The 26,260-nt window shown below is 39.7% G+C and overlaps 1 protein-coding gene across 3 annotated transcripts in view; it reads left to right on the top strand.

Moving 5' to 3' along the window:
- The window catches only part of rttn (rotatin), a 317,909-nt gene that overhangs the window by 156,861 nt on the left and 134,788 nt on the right, over positions 1 to 26,260 (top strand). For all 3 annotated transcript variants that reach the window (XM_059646005.1, XM_059646006.1, XM_048529420.2), the window contains exons 36-40: positions 2,405 to 2,603; positions 18,801 to 18,891; positions 19,884 to 20,037; positions 23,411 to 23,548; positions 24,804 to 25,021. In XM_059646005.1, coding sequence (XP_059501988.1) covers positions 2,405 to 2,603; positions 18,801 to 18,891; positions 19,884 to 20,037; positions 23,411 to 23,548; positions 24,804 to 25,021 — 800 coding nt within the window. The remainder of the gene's footprint in view (positions 1 to 2,404; positions 2,604 to 18,800; positions 18,892 to 19,883; positions 20,038 to 23,410; positions 23,549 to 24,803; positions 25,022 to 26,260) is intronic.

Raw genomic sequence — 26,260 nt, 5'->3', positions numbered from 1 at the left:
TTCTTCAGCTTTGCATTCTTTTAACATCTATCTCATCTAAAGTTAGAACCCCAGCCTGCTCCGTTCTTTTCACATCTTTCACAGCCATTTTGCTTCTGTGTCAAACTGACCACTTCCCTGTTACTCCAAGTTCAGATTTTTCAGCTCTCTACCCTGATCATTGCAATATTTAAGAGGATTTGTCTTGGCTTTCAAAAGACTCACGTTAAATAATAACCCAATTTTGACACGCTGTACTTCATACCGAAATATCTATTAAGGCCATCCAACTTCCCGCTCACCTGATAAACCAATCATTTACAACCTTCAGATGCCCTCCATTTTAAAAAAAATGCAAAGGATATAATGTCTCATGCTTGTTCCAAATGCATTTTGATATTAACTTGGCAGATGTCATCACAGATGTTAGAATTGGCATAAAATAACAAAGTGTCAACACAACTTTAAATTGTGTAATTCAAATCTCAGCAGGTGTCAATGTCCTGAAAATGAAGAGGGTTCCAGTTAGTAATTTGGCAGAATGTTAGAAAGAAGGGCAGAGAAAGCTGAGCAGAAGCAATATTTTTAAAAGGCTTGAGGTTTAACTTTGTCAGCAGAGTTTGAGCAGATGGGACTCAAGGTGGGAGGTTAAGTATCCCCAATCCCAACACCCTGCCTTCCTCCAATTCCCTGTGAGGCTTGAGAAGTTTTAACTTTACATGTTTACCATCAATCTTGTGTGTGAATTGGCCAGGTTGCATTTTGTTTTCTGTCAATTGGTAATGGAATTTGTACAGCAGGAGGCCACAGCCAGAGACCCCAGAGGAATGGTCCTGTGAATTCAATATGTGGAAAGGAACAGAGATTGGTAGTACACCATGTTAAAGGGAGGGAATTGTGAGGCATGAAGGGACCAGAGCTCTCTATGGAGAGTGGAGGAACCCTGCTCCTCCTGGCTGATGTGGAAGCCAAAAACAAAAAGGCTGTGACTCATAACACCACTCATTGTATGCGTTATGCGCTGCTTCAGAATCTGTGCATGCAGGTCTAACAGAACTGGTGCATTTGTGTTTAAGTGGGTTCTTTGGCCATATGAAAAATGATGGCAGTCAAACAGGCACAGTAACCAACTAATGCAAGTGAATGAGACCCAAAGCTTGATTTATTTATTTCTGAGATGTGGACAGTAATGGGGCTGTAAAGTGGGAAGTGGATCTTTAAAGAACAGCAATAGGAAGGGAGGTTGTGAATTGGGGGGTGGCTGCAATGTTTCCCTTCACTCCATCCCTCTCCGACTGTCCTTTCGTCGCCCCTGCAACCTTGTGTAACCATCCTACTTCTCTGCCTTCTGTTCCATCCTCCGCAGGTGTAAGTAGACACTGATAAACAAAAATGAAATTACTTTCCTGACTAGGTTCTATTTTACACCTGGAAGAGATGCCTTACCTACCCAGGACTGAGGAGGAGTTAGCATCAAGCTTTGATCGTAATGTGGGAACCTGATCTGCAATTTAAGACAAAACCTTGCCAGTTCCCAGTAAATGTCTAAAACTGCCTACAAAAATGTAGTTCAGATTATTCTATCGCACTCAGAAGAGGGCAGTGGCATGGAAATTATAACTTGTTTCTTTAATTTTAACTGTGAGCCAACAGTTTCTCTGAGTATATTTTTAATAAAGTTCTACGCTCTGATCTGCTTCTGAGGCTTTAAATGAAAGCACAAAGCTTATCAAATAAATAGGTGGAAGGCCTGTTGTATTTATCACAAATTCATTAATAGACAAGTTAACATCTCAAGAAGCCAAAAACAAGTTAGTTTTCCAGTTACTGACGAGATACCATTATTGAGATATAATGTTCCCTTATCCTGTTGTCCTTTGGAAGGTGATTCAACTAGAATTATACTGTCAGATGTGACATCTCTGTTAGCAACTCCAATGTAAGGTGGCAAGGTTGCTCAGTGATTAACACTGCTGCCTGACAGCTCCAAGGACCTGGGTTCAGTTTCACCCTTGGGTGACTATGTGGAATTTGCACATTCTCCCTGTGTCTGCGTGGGTTTCTGCCGGGTGCTCCAGCTTCCTCCCGCTGTCCAAACATGTGCAAATTAGGTGGATTGGCCGTGCTAAATTTCCCAAATGTTCGTGTAGGTTAGAAGCATTCTCCTTGGGAAAAGCAGGGTTACAGTGAAAGGATGAGGCGATGGGTCTCGGGAAGCTCTTCAGAAGGTTGGTTTAGACTTGTTGGACCAAATGGCTTGTTTCCATATTTTAGGGACTGTATGAATAAATTAAAAGGTGATGTTACATAAGTTTTTTGATACTTAACCAGTGTGTGGAAGAATTATGTGTCTAACCAATGAGGTATTGCCTATTGTTTATTGTCTCTGCTTTTTCTAAAATTTCCATTTTTTTTTCCAACTTAGGTCAGAGTGACTCAGAAGCTACCCAGTCACCGCACAGTGGGAATTCTCATGTTTCTGATCCTCTGTTAGAGCAGTGTGCAGTCGTTACCCTTCACTTCTCATCGGCTCTATGTGGCTTGCTTGCTAACCTACTGGCAACTATTCCAGAAGACACATTACATGCAGTCAAGCAAAACCAGTTGCTTGCAGCTTTCCATGGGTAGGTAATAACAATGTTTGGAAATTTTTTGCAGGTTGGTAATCTTCTCTTGAAGATTACAGAGGATGTTGTCGCAGAATTTGCGGATGTATGATACCTTGGTGCACATTAATAATATACTAGACAGTGGGACAGCTAGAATCTTAACAGCAGTGAAAGCACCAGTCTTATTCTTGAATCAATGAGATTTAAGGATTGAGAAAAGAAACAGAGTAAGGACATATGAGTGTAAATTAAGCTGGATATATTGGCATCCAATCAGATATAGAACAAGAAATAAGAAAGTCTTGATGCTATTCAGAAGTACATGTTTTTCAGAATGTTGCAGCAAGAGTGAGCTGGGGTTTTTGCAAGCCCAATGGCGAAGTGGTGTCAATTCTCTGGCAACTTGTGGTGATTCACATTGAAAATGCCTCTCTTCCTTGGCACAAGTTGCTGGGCACTATATGTGTTGTAAACTGCAAATGTCATGAGATCCACCATTATTTTGGCAGCAAATTCAAGTCTGTTGTGTCAGTGAACCATGTGTAGGACTGAAATCTCCTACACAATAACTAAGAAACCATCTAATAAAAGTTTGTGTGGGTAAATTTTGACTCATGATGGAAAATCAACAGCAGTCTTGCAAGGGAGGCTTCATTGGTGGACAGATAAATTCTGATGGCACAAAATAGAAGCAGGAAATGATTTAACATTCTGGCAACATCTGTGGAGAGAGAGAGAGAAAGAGAATGGGCTAGATCTCTTTCTTTGTGGTGGGAGCTGAAAGATAATTGGCTTTGTATTCTAGCCTCTCAAAATATTGGCTGTAGAGTCGCGGCCTTCATTACCAGGGGTAAGCATCAGCTGAAGTTGGGCCCGTCAAACCTGCAAAAGTTTTGTACATGCATCAATGCTGTCGGAATTTGACCCTGCAGCCCATGCTTCACACACCCACTTCTCCACTTTCTCACTTGCCGTGCCCCATCCATGCCTCTTCATGTCCCATGGGCCATTATGCTACCGTACCAAAGCGTACCATTGCACTGCTGATTCACCAGCCATGTAGGAGTCATGGAGTCCATGTTGACAGATAGATGTGTGAAAAAAAACTTTAAAATGAATGATTAATTCATAACTGTTATTTAAAAACCAAGCTCTTTGTGCAACAGGGCATTAAAAGTGTCAACCAAACCCTTAAGCGTTTTAGTAACTGAGATTATAAGGCACTTAAATAATCCGTTCAGGAATATTATAACACATCCCAGGAACAGGTGGAATTTGAACCTGAGCCTTTGACCCAGAGCTAAGGTTGCTACATTATAAGAGCTCTACTTAAGACCTCTTGAGCTTGTCTAAACATTGTGGAATTGATAGAGATCAGTCCGCAAGAGCAGACATTCCATCTGGTCCTTGGGTGTCTCAGTTCGGTAATAGTTGTGTGATGCCTTGGCCAAGCCTTATTCTGTATTCTCAACAGAGATCCCAAATATTTATTAAATTGTTGAAATAGTGCCACTGTTTAGTTGCTCAATGACAACAGACAGGGTTGGAAGTAAGGTGAAAGATTGGCTATTGACCCACACTGAGAAAAATTCTAATTCATCATGTGTTGTCTGTATAAGAATATAATAAATAGAGTAGGAATACACCATTCATCCTCCTAAGCCTACCCCACCATTCTATTAGATCAGGCTTCAGTTTCTCTTTCACATGAGCTCCTGTTGGCCCTGAACTCCTCTGTTTCAAAAATGGATGTTTAAAAACTTGCATTTATCTAGCCTGGGGTAGAGAATCCCAGACATTCACTGCTCTCCCTTAATAAATTTGTTCACATCTCAGTTTAATTAAGTGTCCGTTTATTATGTAACCATGTGTACTAGTTCAAGATTCCACCACTAATGGAAGCATACTCTCAGCATCTACCCTGTCAAGCTCCTTCAGTATGTTTTGATAAGATTACCCTGAATTCCTCAAACTCTAATGAACAAAGGCTAATCTATTTAGGCATTCCTGATAAGTGAACCCTTTATCCCAGGATCAGCCTAGTGAACTTTTTTTGAGCTGTCACCAATGCCATTACATCCTTTCTGAAATACATAGACAAAAAACATACAGTACTCCAGGTGCAGCCTCATCAACACCCAATATAATTGTAACATCTTTGCTGTTTTCAAATTCATCAATAATGGCTAAAATTCAGTTTGCCTGCTTAATTACTTGCTACACCTATGTGCTATGTTTTTGTGTTTTATGCACAAGAATACCCAGATGCCTCTGCCGTTCACTATTTTAGAGCCTTTTTTTTTGTCCAGTCAATATCCACTCAAAACATGTCTATATCTCCTTGCAGGTCCTTATGTCTCCATCAAAATATGCCTTCCCACCTATTTCTTATATTGTCAGTACATGTTTGCATTAAAATATGGCCACTCCTCCAAGCCATTAATGTAGACAGTACGTGATATGTAGGTCATAAACTTTTAAATTTTGAAATAACATCCACAATGCAGTTTTTGGAATTAAAATGGTCTTCCGTATTATAATGCTACTTCTAATGGTTCCCAATGGTTTTATTTTTAATATGTGTATTATGAATGAAGGATATACATTCCACTGTTCATCCCCATCATCCAACCCATATATACTACTAAATTTTTTGGATTTCTGACATTATGAGCAAAATGATTTTTCTGTCCCCTTTTACATCTGGCCGGAACTGGTGAGCATCTAGCTAATTTGGAATTGGGAAGGGTTCACATCATTTCCTCAGTCTTTTCATAATTAGACATTAGACAAAGGAAATGACTTCTCCAGATTGCAGCCACTGCAATGCTTCGACAGTAAAGCCGGGTTACAACATTTAGATTTTTTTTACCTAAATTCTCTGAGAATTAGGTCAGAATAAAACTGGCCTATTAATTGCATCAACCGTTTGAAAAATGAATATTTTAGCATTTTTCTTGTAATAATACAAAAAAATCAGATGAAACAAAGACTGCTTTGTTAATTTATTAAAACATACATTTATCAAGCATACCTATATAAAACGTACATTTATATATTACAGTCATTTATCATATGTTTGGAATGTTTCACGTCGCAATTCTATTAACTCATTTCTATCCTTTACAAACTATCAAAATCGTTCTTCACCTGTTTCTTGATTTAAAAATGCACAAAACAGAAAAACGTGACACCCCCAATGAGAACTAACATGAAAATAGAAAATGCTGAAGATCCGAAATCAAAATGCAAAATCCTGGAAATACTCAATAGATCGGTAGCATTTTGAAACAAGTGAACAAACTAAATTGATAGATTGGTGACCTTTCAAATGAAAAAAATGGAGATCATAAAGCGGAAAGCTGGGGTGGTCATAAATGTACTGAATTGAAATGTTAACTTGATTTTCCCTCCATAGTTTCTATCAGACTTCGAGCATTTACTGCTCTTTTGTTCTTATCACAGCTGATCTAACACAGGAAACTAATCATTTCTCATTATTCTAACCTGACAAATGGTGCAACAAAGTAAAAAAGCCCAGGTTCTCCAAATGGAATAAATGATGCTTGCTTTTCCTCCAATATTGCTAAGCACAATAAGGATCAGTATTTGCTTTTAACTCCTAATTCTATGTTAAGATGCAGCCATCAGTGACCTTACTGGCAATTCTCCATACTCTGAACTCTAGGAAGACAAGCCGAACTTGGTCTGTTAAAACCAAAGTATTGCGGATGCTGGAAATCTGAAATGAACTAGTGTATGCTGGAGAAACTCAGCAAATCTGGTAGTATCTGTGAAAAAAGAGTTATGTTTCGAGTCCACTGTGACTCTTTTTCAGAGCTCAGTCTAACAAAGTCTTTGGTGGATTCTCCTTCCTAAGCCAGAATTTAGATCAGCAAGCTTCAGCCAATTTCACAGGCACTGTATTTTTCAGAACTTGATTTCAATTATGGTTCATCCACAAATATTGTGGCTGGGTATGTAAACCAATGACTTTTCTTGCAAAGTAAAGAAGTACTAGCTACCGGCTAGTATCACTATCACTGGAATCATGACAGAGAGGGGTTTGAAATAAGGACTTTGTTTTGTTAATTGCCTTGGCCATGTCAGTACTATTCACTTTCCTTCAACCTATATAAGAAATTTTCTTGATTTGAGGCAGCGTGTGACTGAGATAAACAGACTACTTTAGAAGGTTAAAATCATGATCCTTCTGACAGTGAATTGATGGCTTGCAAAGTAATTCATCTTATCCTTTCCATTATTTCCAGAACCCACCACATCCTGATTTGCATGGCACTAGCTTTCAGAGCAGAGAACAGCGAGCAGACACATTTATTTTATCAGCTATCTATTCATCTAAGTATACAAGGAGCCCCTGATTTAAGAACGTCTGACTTGCAAACGCTAATACTTAAGAATGCAATCTCATGATATCATGGAGTAATTTTAAAATGCTCCCTCCACATAAATGCTTAAACTAACCGTTCTATGTTCTAACCCCTGGTCGCCACCTACCTGTTCTATCTCTCAAATTTTCGTTGTCATCTCCCAAGAAATTTTAATATTTCTATAAGGCTGCCTCTGATTCTTGTAAATACCCATGAATGCAGGCCCTACCTACACAACCTCTCCTCATAAGACAGTTTGGCCATATCTGGTACCAGCCTAGTGAACTTTCTCTGGGTTGCCTTCAAAACCAGGCACGCATTTGCCGAGATAATGGGACCACAGCTGTTCATAATATTCCAGCTGTGGTCTGATGTGTGCCTTTTATAGTTTTAGCAAAACTTCACTACTTCTATATTCCATTGCCTTTAAAGTAATGGCCTATCAATTTGCTTCCCCTACCAGCCTCTTAACTGGAATCCTAGCTTCTTGTGATTCATGTATCAGGGTCCCCAAATCCCTCTGTTTGTCATCTTTCTGCAGTCTTTCTTCATGTAATATTCACCTCTTGTATTCTTCCTGCCAAACTACCAAACCTCATATTTGTCTGCGTGGAATTTGCATGTTCTCCCTGTGCCTGCATAGGTTTCGTCTAGGTGCACCAGTTTCTTTCCACAGTCCAAAGATGTGCAGGTTAAATGGATGGGTAATACTAGATTGCTCAGCAGTATCTAGGATGTGCAGGCTAGGTGGATTAGGCATGGTAAATAAAGGAATAGGGTAGCAGGGTGGGATGCTCTTTGTCGGGTTGTGCAGGCTGCGTGGGCCGAGTGAACTATTTCTGGACGATAGGGATTCTATGATTCTATAATGAGTAGAATGTACTGTAAACAATTGGGTGAAAATAAGGGATATGGAGTGTGCACATTTCTAGCCTTATGACTGGATGTGAGTTTGCTCGCTGAGCTGCAAGGTTAGTTTTCAGACGTTTCGTCACCATTCTAGGTAACATCATCAGTGAGCCTCCGATGAAGCGCTGGTGTTATTCTCCCGCTTTCTATTTATCTGGTTAGGTTTCCTTGGGTTGGTGATGTCATTTCCTGTTCTTTTTCTCAGGGGATGGTAGATTGGCTTGGAGCCAATGTGTTTGTTGATGGAATTCCGGTTGGAATACCGTGCTTTTAGGAATTCTCGTGCATGTCTCTGTTTGGCTTGTCCTAGGATGGATGTGTTGCCCCAATCAAAGTGGTGTCCTTCCTTATCTGTATGTAAGGATACGAGTGATAGTGGGTCATGTCGTTTTGTGGCTAGTTGATGTTCATGTATCCTGGTGGCTAGCTTCCTGCCAGTTTGTCCAATGTAGTGTTTGTCACAGTTCTTGCAAGGTATTTTGTAGATGACATTTGTTTTATTTGTTGTCTGTATAGGGTCTTTTAAGTTCATTAGCTGCTGTTTTAGTGTGTTGGTGGGTTTGTGGGCTACCCTGATGCCAAGGGGTCCGAGTAGTCTGGCAGTCATTTCAGAAATGTCTTTGATGTAGGGGAGAGTGGTTATGGTTTCTGAGCCCGTTTTGTCTGTTTGTTTGGATTTATTGCTGAGAAATCGGCGGACTGTGTTCATAGGGTACCCATTCTTTTTGAATACGCTGTATAGGTGATTTTCCTCTGCTCTGCGTAGTTCCTCTGTGCTGCAGTGTGTGGTGGCTCGTTGGAATAATGTTCTAATGCAGCTTCGTTTGTGGGTGTTGGGATGGTTGCTCCTGTAGTTCAGTATTTGGTCCGTATGTGTTGTTTTCCTGTAGACGCTGGTTTGAAGTTCCCCATTGGCTGTTCGCTCTACTGTGATATCTAGGAATGGCAGTTTGTTGTTGTTTTCCTCCTCTTTTGTGAATGTTATGCCAGAAAGGGTATTATTGATGGTCTTGAATGTTTCCTCTAATTTGTTTTGTTTAGTGATGACAAAGGTGTCATCCACATAGCGGACCCAAAGTTTGGGTTGGATGATTGGCAGAGCTGTTTGTTCGAGTTTCAGCAATACTGCCTCTGCTAAGAACCCTGATATCGGAGATCCTATGGGTGTACCATTGGTTTGTCTGTAGGTTTTGTTATTGAAAGTGAAGTGGGTGGTGAGGCATAGGTCCACTAGCTTGATGATGTTGTCCTTGCTGATGAGGTTGGTGGTGTCTGGTGTATGTGTCTTCTGGTCTTCTAATAGTGTCATCAGTGTTTCTTTGGCCAGGTTGATGTTGATAGATGTGAACAGGGCTGTTACGTCAAAGGAGACCATTATTTCATCCTCTTCTATCTTGGTGTCTTTGGTGTTCAGCTAGTAGAAGACTCCCACCACTCCATTCGCTCCACCCAAGAATTCCTGAACACCATCAAAGACACCAACATAGAAGAGGATGAAATAATGGTCTCCTTTGACGTAACAGCCCTGTTCACATCCACCAACATCAACCTGGCCAAAGGAACACTGACTACACTATTAGAAGAACCAAAGACACATACACCAGACACCACCAACTTCATCAGCAAGGACAACATCATCAAGCTAGTGGACCTATGCCTCACCACCCACTTCACTTTCAATAACAAAACCTACAGACAAACCAACGGTACACCCATGGGATCTCCGATATCAGGGTTCTTAGCAGAGGCAGTAATACAGAGACTCGAACAAACAGCTCTGCCAATCATCCAACCCAAACTTTGGGTCCGCTATGTGGATGACACCTTTGTCATCACTAAACAAAACAAATTAGAGGAAACATTCAAGACCATCAATTTATCATAAGGGCTAAAAACATTGCGTCTGCAGTGTGGCTTGAGAGGTACCTATTTGACAGGACACTTGAGCGAACATCTCTGCACTAAGAGACATATAGCCATAGGGTCGTACAGCATGGAAACAGACCCTTCAGCCCTACCAGTACATGTCGAGCATAATCACAAACTAAACTAGTCCCACCTTCCTGTTCCTGGTCCATATCCCTCCAAACATTTCCTATTCATGTTTCTATTCAAATGTCTATTGAATGGTGTAACTGGACCTGCATCCAGCACTTCCTCTGGCAGTTTATTTCACACATGTGTAAAAGGTTGTCCCTCATGTCCTTCTTTAAACTTTCTGCTCTCAGCTAAAAGTATCTCCCTTAGTTTTGAACTCTGCCACCCTGGGGAAAAGGCCCTTGGCTATTCACCTTATCTATGCCCCTCGTGATTTTATAAATCTCAAATAGGTCACCCCTCAAGCAGATCTTGCACATCCATTTGAGAGGGCAGGTGGGAGCCTCAATTTAATGTCTCAACTGGAAAGCAACATCTCTGTGTTTAATGACATCTGAACATTGTGACTGAGCAATCTATTTTTATGAAGTTTGTCATGTATAGAGATTTAGACATTATGCACGCACCAAGGACAAACCCGAGTTGTATACCTTAAAGCATCAGAAATATGAGCTGTCAAAGTTTAATGTATAAGGAATCCCCTGGAATGCAGTGAGGTCCAGTTGAAGCTTAACCAGGAGATGCTACTCAGTGCCCCTTAACGCCTCTTACTCTTTGTTCGATAAGCCTGGTAAGTTATTAACTGAGTAATCGATTAATGGAGTACTGTGTGCAGTATTGGTCACCTTAAATAAGGAAGGATGTAAAAATGTTGGAGGTGATTCAGAGAAGGTTTGCCAGACTTCTACCTGGAATAAGCTGGCTGTTTTCTGAGGCAAGGTCAGACAAGCTAAGCTTGTACCTTCAGGAGAGTAAGAGATGACTTGATTGAAACGTATAAAATCCTCAGGGAACTTGCTGGAATGGATGTGGGTAGGATGTTTGTGTGAGAATCTTGAACCAGGATCTATGTTTAAAAGATCAAGCGTTGTCTATTTAAAACAGGGAGTTGAAATCTTTTCTCTCAGAGGGTCATGGGTCTTCTGAACTCTTTTCCTGAAAAGGTGGTGACAGCAGATCTTTAAATAGCTCTGAGGCAGAAAGGGGTAGATTCTTGTTACGCAAGGCGGTGAAAGGTTATCGGGGGAGGTGGCAAAGTGGAATTAAGATTACAGTCAGATCGGCCATCATCTTATTGAATAGGAGAGGAGCCTAAAAGGGCTGAATGGCCCACCACTGATTCACATGTTGAATTCTGGCTGTGGTTCCCTTGATAGCATGCTTGTCTGTGAATCAGAAGGTTGTGCGATCAGATCCCACCCCAGGAGATGTGAGCATGAATATCCCTGAATTGCTCAAGAGTCGGAAGTCACATGACACCAGGTTGTAGTTCAGCGGGTTTATTTGAAAGCACAAGCTTTTAAAATACTGCTGCTTTGTCAGGTGATGAAGCAGTGCTCCGAAGGCTTGTGCTTTCAAATGGACCCGTTGACTGTGGCCTGGTGTTGTGTGACTTCTGACTTTGTCCATCCCAGTCCAACACAGGCAACTCCACATCGTAATTACCCAGAGAACATTGCACTCGCTGTCAGAGGTACTGCCCATTAAACTGAGGCTTAGTCTGCCCAGTCAGGTGGGGATGAAATATCCCATAGTGCCATTTCGCAGATGACCAGGGGAGTTTCTCCAAGTGTTCTGTCTGATACTTGCCTCCCAACCAACACATCACTGAAATAAGTGCAGAAATTGCTGGAGAGACTCAGCAGATCTGGCAGCATCTATGGAGAGAAAGCAATTTATGTTTTAGGTCCAGTGACTCTTCCTCAAATCTAAAACAAGTGTTTTCTTCCTGCCCTCAATGCTGTGTTTGAAAATTCCTTGTGTACAAACTGGCTGGTGCATTTCCTATGTTGAAACCCTGACTACATTTCTAAAAGCATGTTATTGTGTGTAAAGCATGTTGGGACATCCTGAGGTCATGGAAGCAGCTACATTATCACAAACCTTTTTCTCTTTCCATTAATTTTCAGCTTTTTTTGATAAACTGGCAAAGGTTTCCAACAAATCGCTTTTATCAGGCAGCATTAAGGAAGAAGAATCAAATCTAGTGCCATGAAAATGATGATACATAACACTAATTCCAAGTCCTTTGTTTCAGTTACTTTCTCTCAGTTTAACGACGAGCTTAGATATCATCAGGCACAATTTAAAGTGAGAATGAGGAGTTAAAACATTTAGAGCCGCAGGAAATAGATTGTCTTTGGGTGCCCCCTCTCCTGCATGCCCAGAGTGACAAAATCTTCTATTCAAACCAGGGAGGCATCACACAGCTGCCATCCAATACAGTTGAGAAATCTTCCGGTCTAATTGACATGAATCACTCAACCATACTGAAATATGAAGCATTTTTATATCTTATTGTCTCATTTTTCAAAAATGAATGATAGACAATCAGTTACAGTAAAGGCTTTTTGATCCATTGTGCCACTGCTGGCTGTTTAAAAGAGTCCCTCTCCCGAAGCACAACCCCATAGCCTTGAAAATTGATCCCCTTCAAACATATATCCAATTCTCTTTTGAATATTACTGTTGGATCTGTTACTACTATTTAGTAAGGCCTTGCATTCCAGATCTTAACAATCCACTGCATTCAAAATCTCCTCAGCTCCCCTTAAACATCTGCCCTTCAGTTACTCACCAGCAAAAACATCAGTTTCTCAATGAGCTTCCCTGCTGGAAGTAGAACCATGTGTTTTCCTTCAGTCTTTCATGTAACTGAAGCCCCCACATTTCTGGTGTTAGTCTGGCAAATCCCATCTGCAACCTTCTCAAACAGGATGAGATTAAAACCTTTCCCCGTCACATTAGGAGACACGCCAGCGATGTACAGGGAATTTCAATTGCAGATAAAGACAAGCAGGGAGTGGACTGAGGTGTTCAGGCAATTGGCCTGCTTTTTGCCTCATTACTTCTGAAGTGGAGAAAAACCATTATATCTGGTTCATTCGGTTCAAAACAGTGACCCATTGTTTTAGACAGACTCATTGATAATCATACAGACTTGTTACATGTATTGAATTATTCATAACGATATTTCCTGATTAAAACAATGTTATGAGTAGAAAAATAAGCTAATGATCAGATTACTTTACTGCTGCCTTCAGAGATTATCAGTAATGACTGCTAATTTATTGAAAATTAAATCACTGTCGGAATCATTAATTCCTCATTGGGAATCATTATCCATCAACTTCGTGGAATGTACAGGATAGAATGTCATCTCTAGATCAACACCACAGTGGTTTCATACCCGTGATTTGATCTTCTTATCAATGCTAAACCAAAGAATTGTAAACTGTGTCAATGGGCAAATTGAAAGTTGAGTTTGACTCGCTCGTCCTGTTCTAGAGAGATTTTATCAACTTCCCTCTGGAGGCAGTTGGACTCTAGGATTAGACTCTATTTACACTCGCATATTGTTGCAATATATGGTAATGTTTAGTCCTCAGGAGTCTCAGTCCTCAGGATCTCAGTTTAACATCACATTTGAAAGGCAGCATCTTAGATTGTATAGCATTGCCTCATTCCAGCACTGGAGCTTGCGTCTCTAACAGGTAGATGAGAGTAAACCGGTTGATATGGTGTATATGGATTTCAGCAAGGCATTTGATAAGGTCCCCCACAGTAGGCTATTGTACAAAATGCGGAGGAATGGGATTGTGTGAGATATAGCAGTTTGGATCGGAAATTGGCTTGCTGAAAAAAGATGGAGGGTGGTAGTTGATGGGAAATGTTCATCCTGGACACCAGTTACTAGTGGTGTACCGCAAGGGTCGGTGTTGGGTCCACTGCTGTTTGTCATTTTTATAAATGACCTGGATGAGGGCGTAGAAGGATGGGTTAGTAAATTTGCAGACGACACTAAGGTCGGTGGAGTTGTGGATAGTGACGAAGGATGTTGTAGGTTACAGAGAGACATAGATAAGCTGCAGAGCTGGGCTGAGAGGTGGCAAATGGAGTTTAATGTGGACAAGTGTGAGGTGATGCACTTTGGTAGGAGTAACCAGAAGGCAAAGTACTGGGCTAATGGTAAGATTCTTGGTAGTGTAGATGAGCAGAGAGATCTCAGTGTCCATGTACACAGATCCTTGAAAGCTGCCTCCCAGGTTGACAGGGCTGTTAAGAAGGCATTCAGTGTTTTAGCTTTTATTAAAAGAGGGATCGAGTTCTGGAACCTTGAGGTTATGCTGCAGCTGTACAAAACTCTGGTGCGGCCGCACTTGGAATATTGCGTACAGTTCTGGTCACTGCATTATAAGAAGGATGTGGAAGCTTTGGAAAGGGTGCCGAGGAGATTTACTAGGATGTTGCCTGGTATGGAGGGAAGGTCTTATGAGGAAAGGCTGAGGGACTTGAGGCTGTTTTCGTTAGAGAAAAGGTTGAGCGATGACTTAATTGAAACGTATAAAATAATCAGAGGGTTAAATAGAGTGGATAGGGAGAGCCTTTTTCCTCGGATGGTGATGGCGAGCATGAGGGTGATAGCTTTAAATTGAGGGGTTGAAAGATATAGGACTGATGTCAGAGGTAGTTCCTTTACTCAGAGAGTAGTAAGGGAATGGAACGCTTTGCCTGCAATGGTAGTAGATTCGCCAACTTTAGGTACATTTAAGTTGTCATTGGATAAGCATATGGACGTACATGGAATAGTGTAGGTTAGATGGGCTTCAGATTGGTATGACAGGTTGGCACATCATCGAGGGCCGAAGGGCCTGTACTGTGCTGTAATGTTCTATGTTCTATGTTCTATGTTCTATGTTCTAATACCCTGACTGGCATAACATTCACAAAAGAGGAGGAAAACAACAACAAACTGCCATTCCTAGATGTCACAGTAGAGCGAACAGCCAATGGGGAACTTCAAACCAGCGTCTACAGGAAAACAACACATACAGACCAAATACTGAACTACAGGAGCAACCATCCCAACACCCACAAACGAAGCTGCACTAGAACATTATTCCAACGAGCCACCACACACTGCAGCACAAAGGAACTATGCAGAGCAGAGGAAAATCACCTATACAGCGTATTCAAAAAGAATGGGTACCCTATGAACACAGTCCACCGATTCCTCAGCAATAAACCCAAACAAACAGACAAAACAGGCTCAGAAACCATAACCACTCTCCCCTACATCAAAGACATTTCTGAAATGACTGCCAGACTACTCGGACCCCTTGGCATCAGGGTAGCCCACAAACCCACCAACACACTAAAACAGCAGCTAATGAACTTAAAAGACCCTATACAGACAACAAATAAAACAAATGTCATCTACAAAATACCTTGCAAGAACTGTGACAAACACTACATTGGACAAACTGGCAGGAAGCTAGCCACCAGGATACATGAACATCAACTAGCCACAAAACGACATGACCCACTATCACTCGTATCCTTACATACAGATAAGGAAGGACACCACTTTGATTGGGACAACACATCCATTCTAGGACAAGCCAAACAGAGACATGCACGAGAATTCCTAAAAGCATGGCATTCCAACCGGAATTCCATGAACAAACACATTGACTTGGAGCCAATCTACCATCCCCTGAGAAAAAGAACAGGAAATGACATCACCAACCCAAGGAAACCTGACCAGATAAATAGAAAGCGGGACATAACACCAGCGCTTCGTCGGAGGCTCACTGATGATGTTACCTAGAATGGTGACGAAACGTCTGAAAACTAACCTTGCAGCTCAGTGAGCAAACTCACATCCAGAACCTCAACCTGAGCTACAAATCTCCTTAAACTCGCTAGCCTTATGACTATTATAAGTTTTAGATTGAAGAGAGGAAACGTGAAATTTGGTGGAGAATGTTTTGGAGATTTAGACCATATGACACCATTTTCTTAGAAACTCAATGGAGAGAGTGTGTAAAAGGTCAAAGCAAGGTTTAACAGAATTGAAAAGTTCCAAAGAGAAAGATGAAACTTGCAGAAAAAAATATAGAAAGAGGAGTTGAAGATAAGCTCACACCTAAAGTTGGTAAGCCGACTATATGTCATGGGGTTAAACAGGCAGAGAGAGAAATAGTGAAGGAGTTGGTGAGTGGGAGCAAGGTTGGAGATAGTTGCAAGAAAGAAAAGTAACAACCTTTTGTATTTTGGAGAGCTAGTGGTCTATTTGGATTTCCAAAAGGCCTTTGACAAGATGCTACACAGGAGGCTGTCAAATAAGATAAGAGTCCATGGTGTTAGAGGCAAAATACTGGCATAGATAGCGGATTGGCAGACTGGCAGAAGGCAGAGAGTGGGGATAAAGGGGTCTTTTCTCAGGATGGCACCCCGTGACACATGCAGTTCCTCAGGGGTAAGTGTTGAGACCACAACTATTCATGTTATACATTAACAATCTGGAAGAAGTAACTGAGGGTATTGTTGCTAAGTTTGCAGGTGTTATGGAAATAGATGGAAGGACACATAGCATTGAGAAAGTGGGGAAGATGCAGAAAGATTTGGATAGGCTAGAAGAGTGGGCAAAGAAGTGGCAGTTGAAATATAGTGTGGGAAAGTTAGTGTGTATGCACTTTGGTTTGGAGAATTGAAGCATAGACGATTTTCTAAACCTGGAAATGCTTTGGAAATCTGAAGCACAAATGGACTTGGAAGTCTTAGTTCTTAAGGTCAACGTGCAGGTTCATTGGCAGTTAAAAAGTTATGTTAGCATTGTTAGCATTCATTTTAAGAGGATGAGAATACAAGAGCAGAGATATACTGTTAAGGCTCTAGTCAGACTGCATTTGGAATATTATGAGCAGTTTTGGGCTCCGTATTTAAGGAAGGATGTACCGGCCTTGGAGGGTGACCAGATGAAGTTTACAGGAATGACCCTGGGAATGAAGAGCTTGTCATGTGACGACTTCACCTGATGAAAGAGCAGCACGGTGAAAGTTTGTGATTTCAAATAAACCTGTTAGACTGTAACCTGCTATCATGTAACTTCTGACTATGTGAGGAACAGTTGAGAACTCTGGATCTGTACTTGATGGAATTTAAAAGGATCGGAGAATCTCATTGAGACTTACAGAATATTGAGAGACCTGGATGAGAATGGATGTGGAAGAGATGTTTCCAGTAGTAGGAGAGACTAGGTCTGCAGAGCACAGCTTCAGAGTGAAGGGATGACCCTTTAGTCCTGAGATGAGGATGAGTTTTTTCCAGCCAGTGGGTGGTTAGTCTGTGGAACCCATTGCTGCATACGGCTGTGAGCCCAAATCATTTGGTATATTTAAGACCAAGATGGTTTGTGGGGATAAGTAAGGGCCTTGTGAGTTATAGGGAGAAGACAAGACAACGGGATTAAGAAATGTATCAAGCATAATTGAATGGTCGTGCAGATTCAATGGGCCAGCGGTCTAATTATGCTCCTTTATCTGATGGTTTAATATCTTCTGATGACAAACAAACACCTAAAATGAAAGAATTTCCATTTCCCTTAAATTTTATTTGTTTCATACTGGCATATTTAATTTCATTTGTTCATGGGTTGTGCATATCATTTGAAAACTCAATATTTTTTGTCCATCTGTAATTACCTTGGAGAAAGTGGAGGCGGCACTGTCTTTTTGAACCAGTGCAGTCCATCTGGCTAAGTAGGATTTTGACCCAACAACTGAAGGAACATCAATTTGGTTCCAATTCGGGATAGTGTGTGGAATTGACAGGATGTGTTCACATTGTGATGTTCTAAGCTTCTGCCCTTGTCCTTTGGTAAAGGTTGTGAGTTTGAAAAGTGCTGTTAAGGAGGTTTGGTGACTTGCTGCTCTTGTATATGGTACATACTGCCTCTACCATATGCTAGTTGTAAAGGGAATGAAGGAAAATTAAAAAATGCTGGAGGAACTCGGCAGGTCTGACAGTATCCATGGAAAGAGAAACACGTTTCAAATCTGCTGTGATTCTTCAGTTAAGCAGTTAACAAAATGCATTCTGTATCTAAAAATATTTAATAGCTTTTGGTTTGATAAATGACTGAATTGCATGAAATGAACAAAGAAAACCTATAACTACCTTATATCTAGTAAAATGCACATTTAAGGGTAACACTGCATGTATTTTCATTCAATTCCATCCATTAATTCCTTCAATACCACTAGCTGCCTCAGAAAGGCAGCCAACGTAATCAAAGACCCCTCCCATCCCAGTTAGCATCTCTTACAATCTCTTCTACAGGACAGAAGGCACAAAACCTTAAACACAAGGACCAACAGATTAAAGAACAGCTTTATCCATGCTATTATTTGACTTCTGAACAGATTTCTCAAGTTTCAGATTTAATGTTGACTTGGCTCTTTGTGCACCTTTTCTGCAACTGTAACATTTGTATTCCTCACTCCATTCTATTACCCATATGTGCATTGTAAGCTATGATCTGCGTGTACTGCATGCAAAACAAAACTTTTCACTGTACCTTGGTAAATGTGACAATAATAAATCAAATTAAAGCAAGCTATCGTAACTGCTGAAAAGCATAAAACAGTTACATATTATTAACATTATTAAAGACTTGTTTGAAATTTACAAAAACAAAAAGCTCAGCAGGTCTGGCAGCATCAGTGAAGGAGAAAACAGAGTTAACATTTCGGGTCCTCAGAGTTCAGGGTTCTGAGGAAGGATCACCGGGCCAGAAACGTTAACTCTGTTTTGTCCTTCACAGATGCTGCCAAACTCGCTGAGCTTTTCCAGCAACTTTGTTTTTGTTCCTGATTTACAGCATCCGCAGTTCTTTTGGTTTTGAAATTTAAGTACTTTGGGCTGTTGGTGAATGATTGGATGTTATGATGTTCATATATTTAGGTAATACAAAAGCGTCCAACATATTGTTATAATTTCATTTCATTTTATATTCTTTGTTTTCTTAAAGTTTGGTAAACACTGGTTTGCTGGAGAGATGCCTGTGGGAGTTGGGAACACCACTGACTCGCCTTAACCACTACGAAGATATTAAAGCTCAGGTGAGTGTAGTAAACTGCAGTTTGGATCCTTAATATTTATATGAAGTAAGATCCTGAAGCTAAAGTTAAATTTCTACTGCTGCCAGTATTTACAATAATAATAGAGAGCCACATTCATCAATTGACCTTAAGTTAACACTCTACAACACTATTATTCACTGCAACAGGCTCTTCATCCATTTGTTAACAAATACCACCCATTTGTCAGAAGGTCCACAGCAAAATTTAAATTTATGAGTTTACTAGCCTGCAAATATTCTGTCATGGTCTAGACTACTCCCATCCCAAGACTACTCCCATCCCAGTTTTGTAGTAGCAAAGTTGTACTCCTGTCTCTCTGCTCAGTATCTGTTTCCTTTAATTTCTGCTTCCCAACTATTCCACTGACTAAATGCAACATTGAAAATGTCATCCCAATATGACTAGCTTTTAGCCTCATGTCTCTGAGCCTTGATTTACATTGCACCTGTCAACATTTGTTTAAACCAGTTTCCTTTTTCCACCTGAGCTAACCAATCCCAACTCTAGAGCAAAGCAAAAATTGCTGCTCCAACACTTAACTTCATTCTGAGTGCATCCTTTTGTCTCTGACCGGAAGTACATATTTGGCAATGAGGGCACAAGCTGTGCTCATCTGTTTAATAAGTCAGAGGCCGGTACATCCTTCCTTAGATATGGAGCCCAAAACTGCTCATAATATTCCAAATATAAATTATTGAAACTTTGGCCAATCATCATAGATTAATCTAAGTGGAAATGTTTCAAATCAGCACAGTTCTGCTCTTTCTCTTGTATAATCAAGGAACTATCTTTCACACTTCACCATTTTCTGCTACTTGCAATTAACCCCATCAATTCATGCATAAAATTCAAACGTTGTGTGCCACAGTCCACTGATTAAAGGTGCACATTGGACCCTGTGTGTTTCTGCTGTGGGGTTTTTAATTAATATCGTCTATAATGGTGTGTTTAATTATTGTTTGTCTCTGCAGGTTTTGATCCACCTTCAGTATCTGTCTGCGTTTTCTGGTCTAGTTCAACACTGTTTCGTCTTGCGTCCGGAGCACGTAACTCAGGATGACTTTCTGAAGCCATTTTTGTTAAATATATTCACTGTACTTTGTATACGGTGCAAGGATTATTTTGGTAATGTATTGTAATGTTTCTTCATCTTTCCCTCACACAATGGCCATGCAAAATTGGTACGTTCTTCTTTTCAGAGAAACTTAAATTAGAGTTAACAGTGAGGAAGCTATTTAGTTGTTTTAACAATGCATTTATGCAGTAACTCGCATAAAAGAAAAGTCCTACAGAACTGGACAAATTTATAATCACAGGTGGGCCACTGAGATGATCGGAAGGATGACAAAGTGACCTTTTTTTTATTGGGGGGGTTCAGTAATAGAAACCAGGAGATCAGACAGATTCCTAGGCATGTGGTCTCGGAGTTGTGGACACACTTGCCAACATTGTTTCCCCGTTCAGTTCTTGCCAATTACAAAATACCAGAATAATAAAAACAGGGAACTCAATTGGGAACTTTAAAAGCTACAGACTTTTGCAATGGCTATAAAATACAAGGTCTTGTACAGACAATAAGCAAGAGGATGAGAATTTAAATATGAACCGTTTAAAATGACAGCAATTTCTGACCTGTTCTTAAGAAATTAAATTTTTGAAAGACCATTAAACCTTTTTAACCTGTGCAAACAAAGTTTATCCAAAGAAAAGTGAATGGAAATTTAAATTGCAAAAGAAAAGCTTTGCATGATCAGGTGAAATTGTGCAATGGTATTTACAGGGAGGGTGCATTGGGAGAGCATGGCAGCATTGGGGAAACCTAGCAAGCCATGGATGTATTGACAAGATGGTTGGCTGCTGAATGGGAAAATGGTATGTCACAAAGGAGAAAAGGCAAGCTGTCAAGATTTATACTGTACACCCTTCAGTGGTGTAGTTTGACAACCGACTTACAGCCGTTCAAGTTGAAATTGAAGATCAATATGGTTAGTTTCACACAGTAAAACCTGCTTCTATCATGTTATTTCTGCCTGACAAAACTAACTACTTCAATTTTAAGTTTAACTTAGATATATGTGAGGTGTTGTATTTTTGGGAAGGCAAACCAGGGCAGGACTTGTACAGTTAATGGGTAGGACCCTGGGGAATGTTGCCCAACACAGAGACTTAGGGTGCAGGTGCACAGTTCCTTGAAAGTGGAGCCACAGATAAACTGGGTGGTGAAGAAGGCTTTTGACACATTTGCCTTCATTGTTCCCAACATTTGAGTGCAGGAATTAGGATGTCACGTTGCAGCTATGCATCTTTTTTTAAAAAAGCTGCCATAAGAAATGTTGTTGTATTCCGAAAATTAATTAAAATAAAGAGCAAGTCAAAATAAAGACCTAGTCGGCTGTACACACAAAACATTTTCGCTGAAACACTTATAATTGCAACATGACATCATTCTTTAATGTCCAATTCCTCTGATAATAAAGGCTTACAATTCTTCAAGCCGTCATAATGTTTTACGAATAGTATATTGGTGAGATCACTTTTGGAATACGGCATACAATTCTGGTCATACTTCTATTAGCAAGGGTATTGTTAAACTTGAGAGGGTGCAGAAAAATTTGACAAGGATGTTGCAGGGACTGGAGGGTTTGAGTTAAAGCAAGAGCCTAAATATGTTGTCACCATTCACCCTGGAGTGAGGGGGTGATCTTATAGAGGTTTATAAAATAATAAAGGGTATAGGTAGGGAAAATCGCTAAGGTCTTTTCCCCAGTGTGAGGGAGTCCAAAACTAGAGGGCATAGGTTTAAAGTGAGAGAGGAATTTTTTAAAAAGGACCATAGATGTAACATTTTAACAAAGGGTGTGGTGCATGTGTTGAAACAGGCTGCCAGAGAAAATGATGGAGGTGGATACAATTACAACATTTAAAAGGCATCTGGATGGTAGGAAGGATTTAGAGGAACGTGGGCCAAATGCTAGCAAATGGGACTAGGTCAGATTGGGCTGGCTGGTTGGCACTGATGAATTGGGTCATACGGTCTGTTACTGGGCTGTATAAAATTATGACACTCGCAACGTTTTTGTATTTTAAGTACATTTGTGTTTTCTCTTTCCTGTCATGGAAAAGGTCCAGTATCGGATACAGGTACGTAATGTGAGTGGACAAAAATTGGCAAACGGAATATGTTGTGGGAAAATGTGAAGTTTGGCAGGAAGAAAAAAAAAATAGCAGGGTATTACTGAAATGGGGAATGACTGGAATTGAGAGAAGCAGAGGGATCTAGATTCTCTCTCGAAATGCAAAACTTTAGGAAGTTTTATAGGATGCAAACATTTATTGCAAAAAGAATTGGACTTTTGAGGTAAGGAAGACATGTTTCAGTTATAATTGTTTAATTGGATATGTTTTGAGTGAGTTGCAAACTATCTTTTTTAAATTAATTTTTGAAATTATAAAACTTCTAAGGCAGTATTTTTTTTAAGATGCACTTTAGATAAGTTAGTAACTTAATGCTAAAGATATTTTGGTTTCCCTTGTGAATATTTATTTTTCATGTTGCATGTTGATAAATGTACCAGGAAATTTGTTTTTAGTTTTAAATCTGTTAGATTGATTACCTCAGCAAATGAGGGAACCCCAGATGCAATGTTGGATGAACTGTCCAATAAGTACAATATTCTGACTGTGACCTCCCTGGTACCAGGGTTAAGAATATCTCTTCCTTAGGAAATAGTTAGGATCTAAATTAATAAGCAATTAAAAGACCATCTCTGAAAGTGATAACATGATAACATCATGAAATAATTAAGCAGCAACAACTGTTGTGTGTTAAAATTGAAATCCTGTTGTAGAATGGGAAGTGATCCAATTGAAACATATAAGATTCTGAGGGGCCTTAACATGGTTGAAGTTGACAAGCTGTTTACCCTAACCAAAGACTCTAAAATAAGAAGGCACAGATTCAGGACAAGAGCTCATTCATTTATGAGTATTTATGTTTACTTGTAGGGTTGGGAACATTTAAAATTCTTAACCTAAAAAGCTGTGGATACTTATATGTTGATAATATTTAAAACTGAAATCACTGGAAATTTGGATTCTTAAGGGAATCTAGGGAAATGGGATTAGAACAGGAAAGTGGAAGCTAAGACTAAAAGTCAGTCTTGATCTTACTGAATGGCAAGCTGGCACTTAGGGATATATGACCTTCTCCTGCTCTTATATCTAGGTTCTCATACCACTTAGCTTGCCAGATTGTTGTAATTCATTTTTGCTAAGAATGTCAAAATGCCAGAGAATGTAAGGAATAGCGCATTGAAATATAATTCAACACGTACTTTTAAAAACAATATTAAACATTAGCAAAGGATTTTGCAAAAATAGACTGAAGTCAAAACCTGATGTGTCTATTGTCACCCATCAGTAGTTCTTAGTGGCTGAGGACCCTGATTTTTAAGCTAGTGATTTTTCAATGTCAGCCTAATAACTATCTGTCTTGCAGGCTGTGAGGTAACATCTACCATCTACCAAGCATGGACAGACTTATTTATGCTTTTGAACACAATCCTACGGAAAAGTGCTCAGGATACATTCCCAGCAGTTGTGACTGCAGTGGAAAAACATTGGGCTGCTCTCATAGGTAATATAAACTAGCTAATGTGTGCATACTTTGTATTCAAGAGACCAAATTTTACCCCTTGGGATACTTTAAATCAGTCGTGCCCACTTGAACTGATGCAGCTTCATTGTGTTTGCACCTTGTGACCAAATATTTTAAGTATAAATTTTAATTTCATAAGTAAATTTGAATCCATATAGCTCCAATGCTATTCCTGTTATTTTCATATTGAAATATACAATGAATACTGCATAGATGATTGCACGTAATTTTATTTTGTTGGACACCAAATCTGAAAGTTTTAATGTGGTGTTTTATAAACACACACACATGCACACAGACAGGCACACCCACTCCATGAGGCATTCTTTGACTTTAGTTGCCATTTGAACATGTCTGATATAAATTGCAGCAGTAGTACACAGTAAACAGCAGGCTACTTACTGCTCAGAGGCAACTTTTAATCCAAAACATATAACATACCATATCACTTACCTTTGCTATTTTAAAGCTTTATTTAAAATCAATCTCTACGGGGTGAAATTCATCATTGTAAGTGGCTGTAATTTAGTATGCAATACTGCAGAAATATTTTGATCTATTTAATGGTTTATTTTCTCATTTAATGAATGCATATTGACTACCAAAAAACCTGTCAGCTGTTAAAATTGTCTGTCACTTTCCTGTAATTCCAGTGGAAATGGTTGTGTGTACAGTTATAATCCTTTTTGAAAGCTGGACAAGAATTTCTTTCTGTTGATTGTGGGATTTGCACTCAATAAACCGAGTGAAATTTGGATTTGTACTGTCACTTTTTCCGAGAACAACTACATGTATCCTCAAGGTGTCAATTTTCTCTAGGGTATAATTTCACACATTCTGGAAGACCCCCACTATCTATAATATTCTTCACATGACAGTGAACATTTGCTTGCCGTGCAAGTGGAAGGCGTAACAGGAGAGCCTTTCCTGCTCTTCCAGTCAATGCCTGTAACATGCACTTTCCAGCAACAAGTTTTCATATTTTGATGAGCAGCAGAATTTACAGTGATATTTAATTCATCTATCCCCAAAGCACCCGATCCATTTATAGCTTCCCCATTATTACCTCACTGAAAAAACCAACTGATTTAACACTGTTGTAAGATTAAACCCAAGCCTTTATTGGTCTCAATGTGATAATGCCATTAAGTTTTATAATATTATATAATGTTGCTGTTGTACAGTTGCAAGAATGAGGCTTGTATCATGTAATGAATATTTTTATGTCTTTTAGGTACTATTTCCTTGTGCATTCAGATGTCCACCACCAGACCCCGTTTGTATACGGTATCCTTACAATTCATTTCTCTCCTTCTGACTGAAGAGGGAAAGAGGCAATGCCACATTGGAACTATAACTTACTCAATCAACTGTCTGGCTCTTACAAAGCTTTTAGATGGAAATGAAGGGGATGAATCATCAGGCACCCAGCTCTGTGAGAGCCTGTTAAAGGTATCTGGTGAATTCCAATACAAATAAATTGTAGTTGTTGTAAATGTATGAGGAATTTTAAATTAATCCATATTAAAACAGTGTTTCCAATGAGAGTGCTGCATTATTGGAACTGTTTTCTTTCAGATGAGGCATTGAACGGATGGCCCATCTGCTGCCTGTGACAAGAGATAAAAACTCTTGTGGCTTTAATTTGAAGAAGAGTGGGGTGGATATTAACAGGAAAAGACAGTGAAAACTATTTCCACTGGTTGGGGATTCTAGAGCTAAGGGGAATATTCTGAGGATTAGGCCCAGGACATTCAGGAGAACTGTTAGGAATCACTTCTGCACACACATAGTTGTTGATGTTTTGGAACTCTCTTCCACAAATAGCAGTGGATGACAGATCAGTTGTTAGTTTTAAATTTGAAATAGATAAATTATTATTAAGCTAAGATATTAAGGGTCAAGGACTGAAGGCAGATATGTGGAGATGGACCACAGAGCAGCCCTGATCTCAGTGAATGGTGGAACAGGCTTGAGAGGTTGAATGACCTAACCACCAAGCTTTTGGCCAGTATTTATTCTGCACAATAACTGTACGAAAATTACTTATCTGATCATTATCTTATTGCTGTTTATGGAAACTTGCTTCAAGAAGTTTGTGGCATGGTTACAATGTTGCAGTATTAACTATACTTCAAAAGCGCTTCATTGACAGTAAAATACTTTGGGGCAGCCTAAGGCCGTGAATGGGATTATAGAAATGCAAATCTTTTCTTTCCCCCCTTTTTTCAATCTTAATTATTTCAGATTGAGCACTGATTCTTCTGCAGACAGATTTTGAGTACAGCACATAACAAAATTGTTACTGACTCAGTAATCTCAAGCCACTTTACTGAGCAGGCATATAACAGCACTAGTTCGGTTTCTCGTATTGGTGTTATGCACATTGAATCTCTCTGTAGTTTAAAGATTGTTGTCAGGAGCTGAACCAGGACAATGTATATTTGTGAATGAAGAGTCTTTTTCTCTGGTCTTTTCCAGCCACTTAAAATTCTGTAAAGAGTTAGAACAGTACATGTGGTATTGATTTTCACTTTTTGTTTTTGGATATGAAATCTTGCCTTTCCAAGATAATATGATGAAAGCACTGTGCCAGATGTTGCTGTAGAAATAATAGGGGCCATCTGCGCTCATCGTTTATTATGTAGAAATTAAACAGTGACTTACAATAACTAAATGTGCAATTATGTA

Source organism: Stegostoma tigrinum, chromosome 5 (genome assembly GCF_030684315.1).
Source record: "Stegostoma tigrinum isolate sSteTig4 chromosome 5, sSteTig4.hap1, whole genome shotgun sequence".
Taxonomy (NCBI): Eukaryota; Metazoa; Chordata; class Chondrichthyes; order Orectolobiformes; family Stegostomatidae; genus Stegostoma; species Stegostoma tigrinum.
The sequence above is the reverse complement of the archived record's forward strand: the minus strand, read 5'-3'. Positions and strand labels throughout refer to the sequence as shown.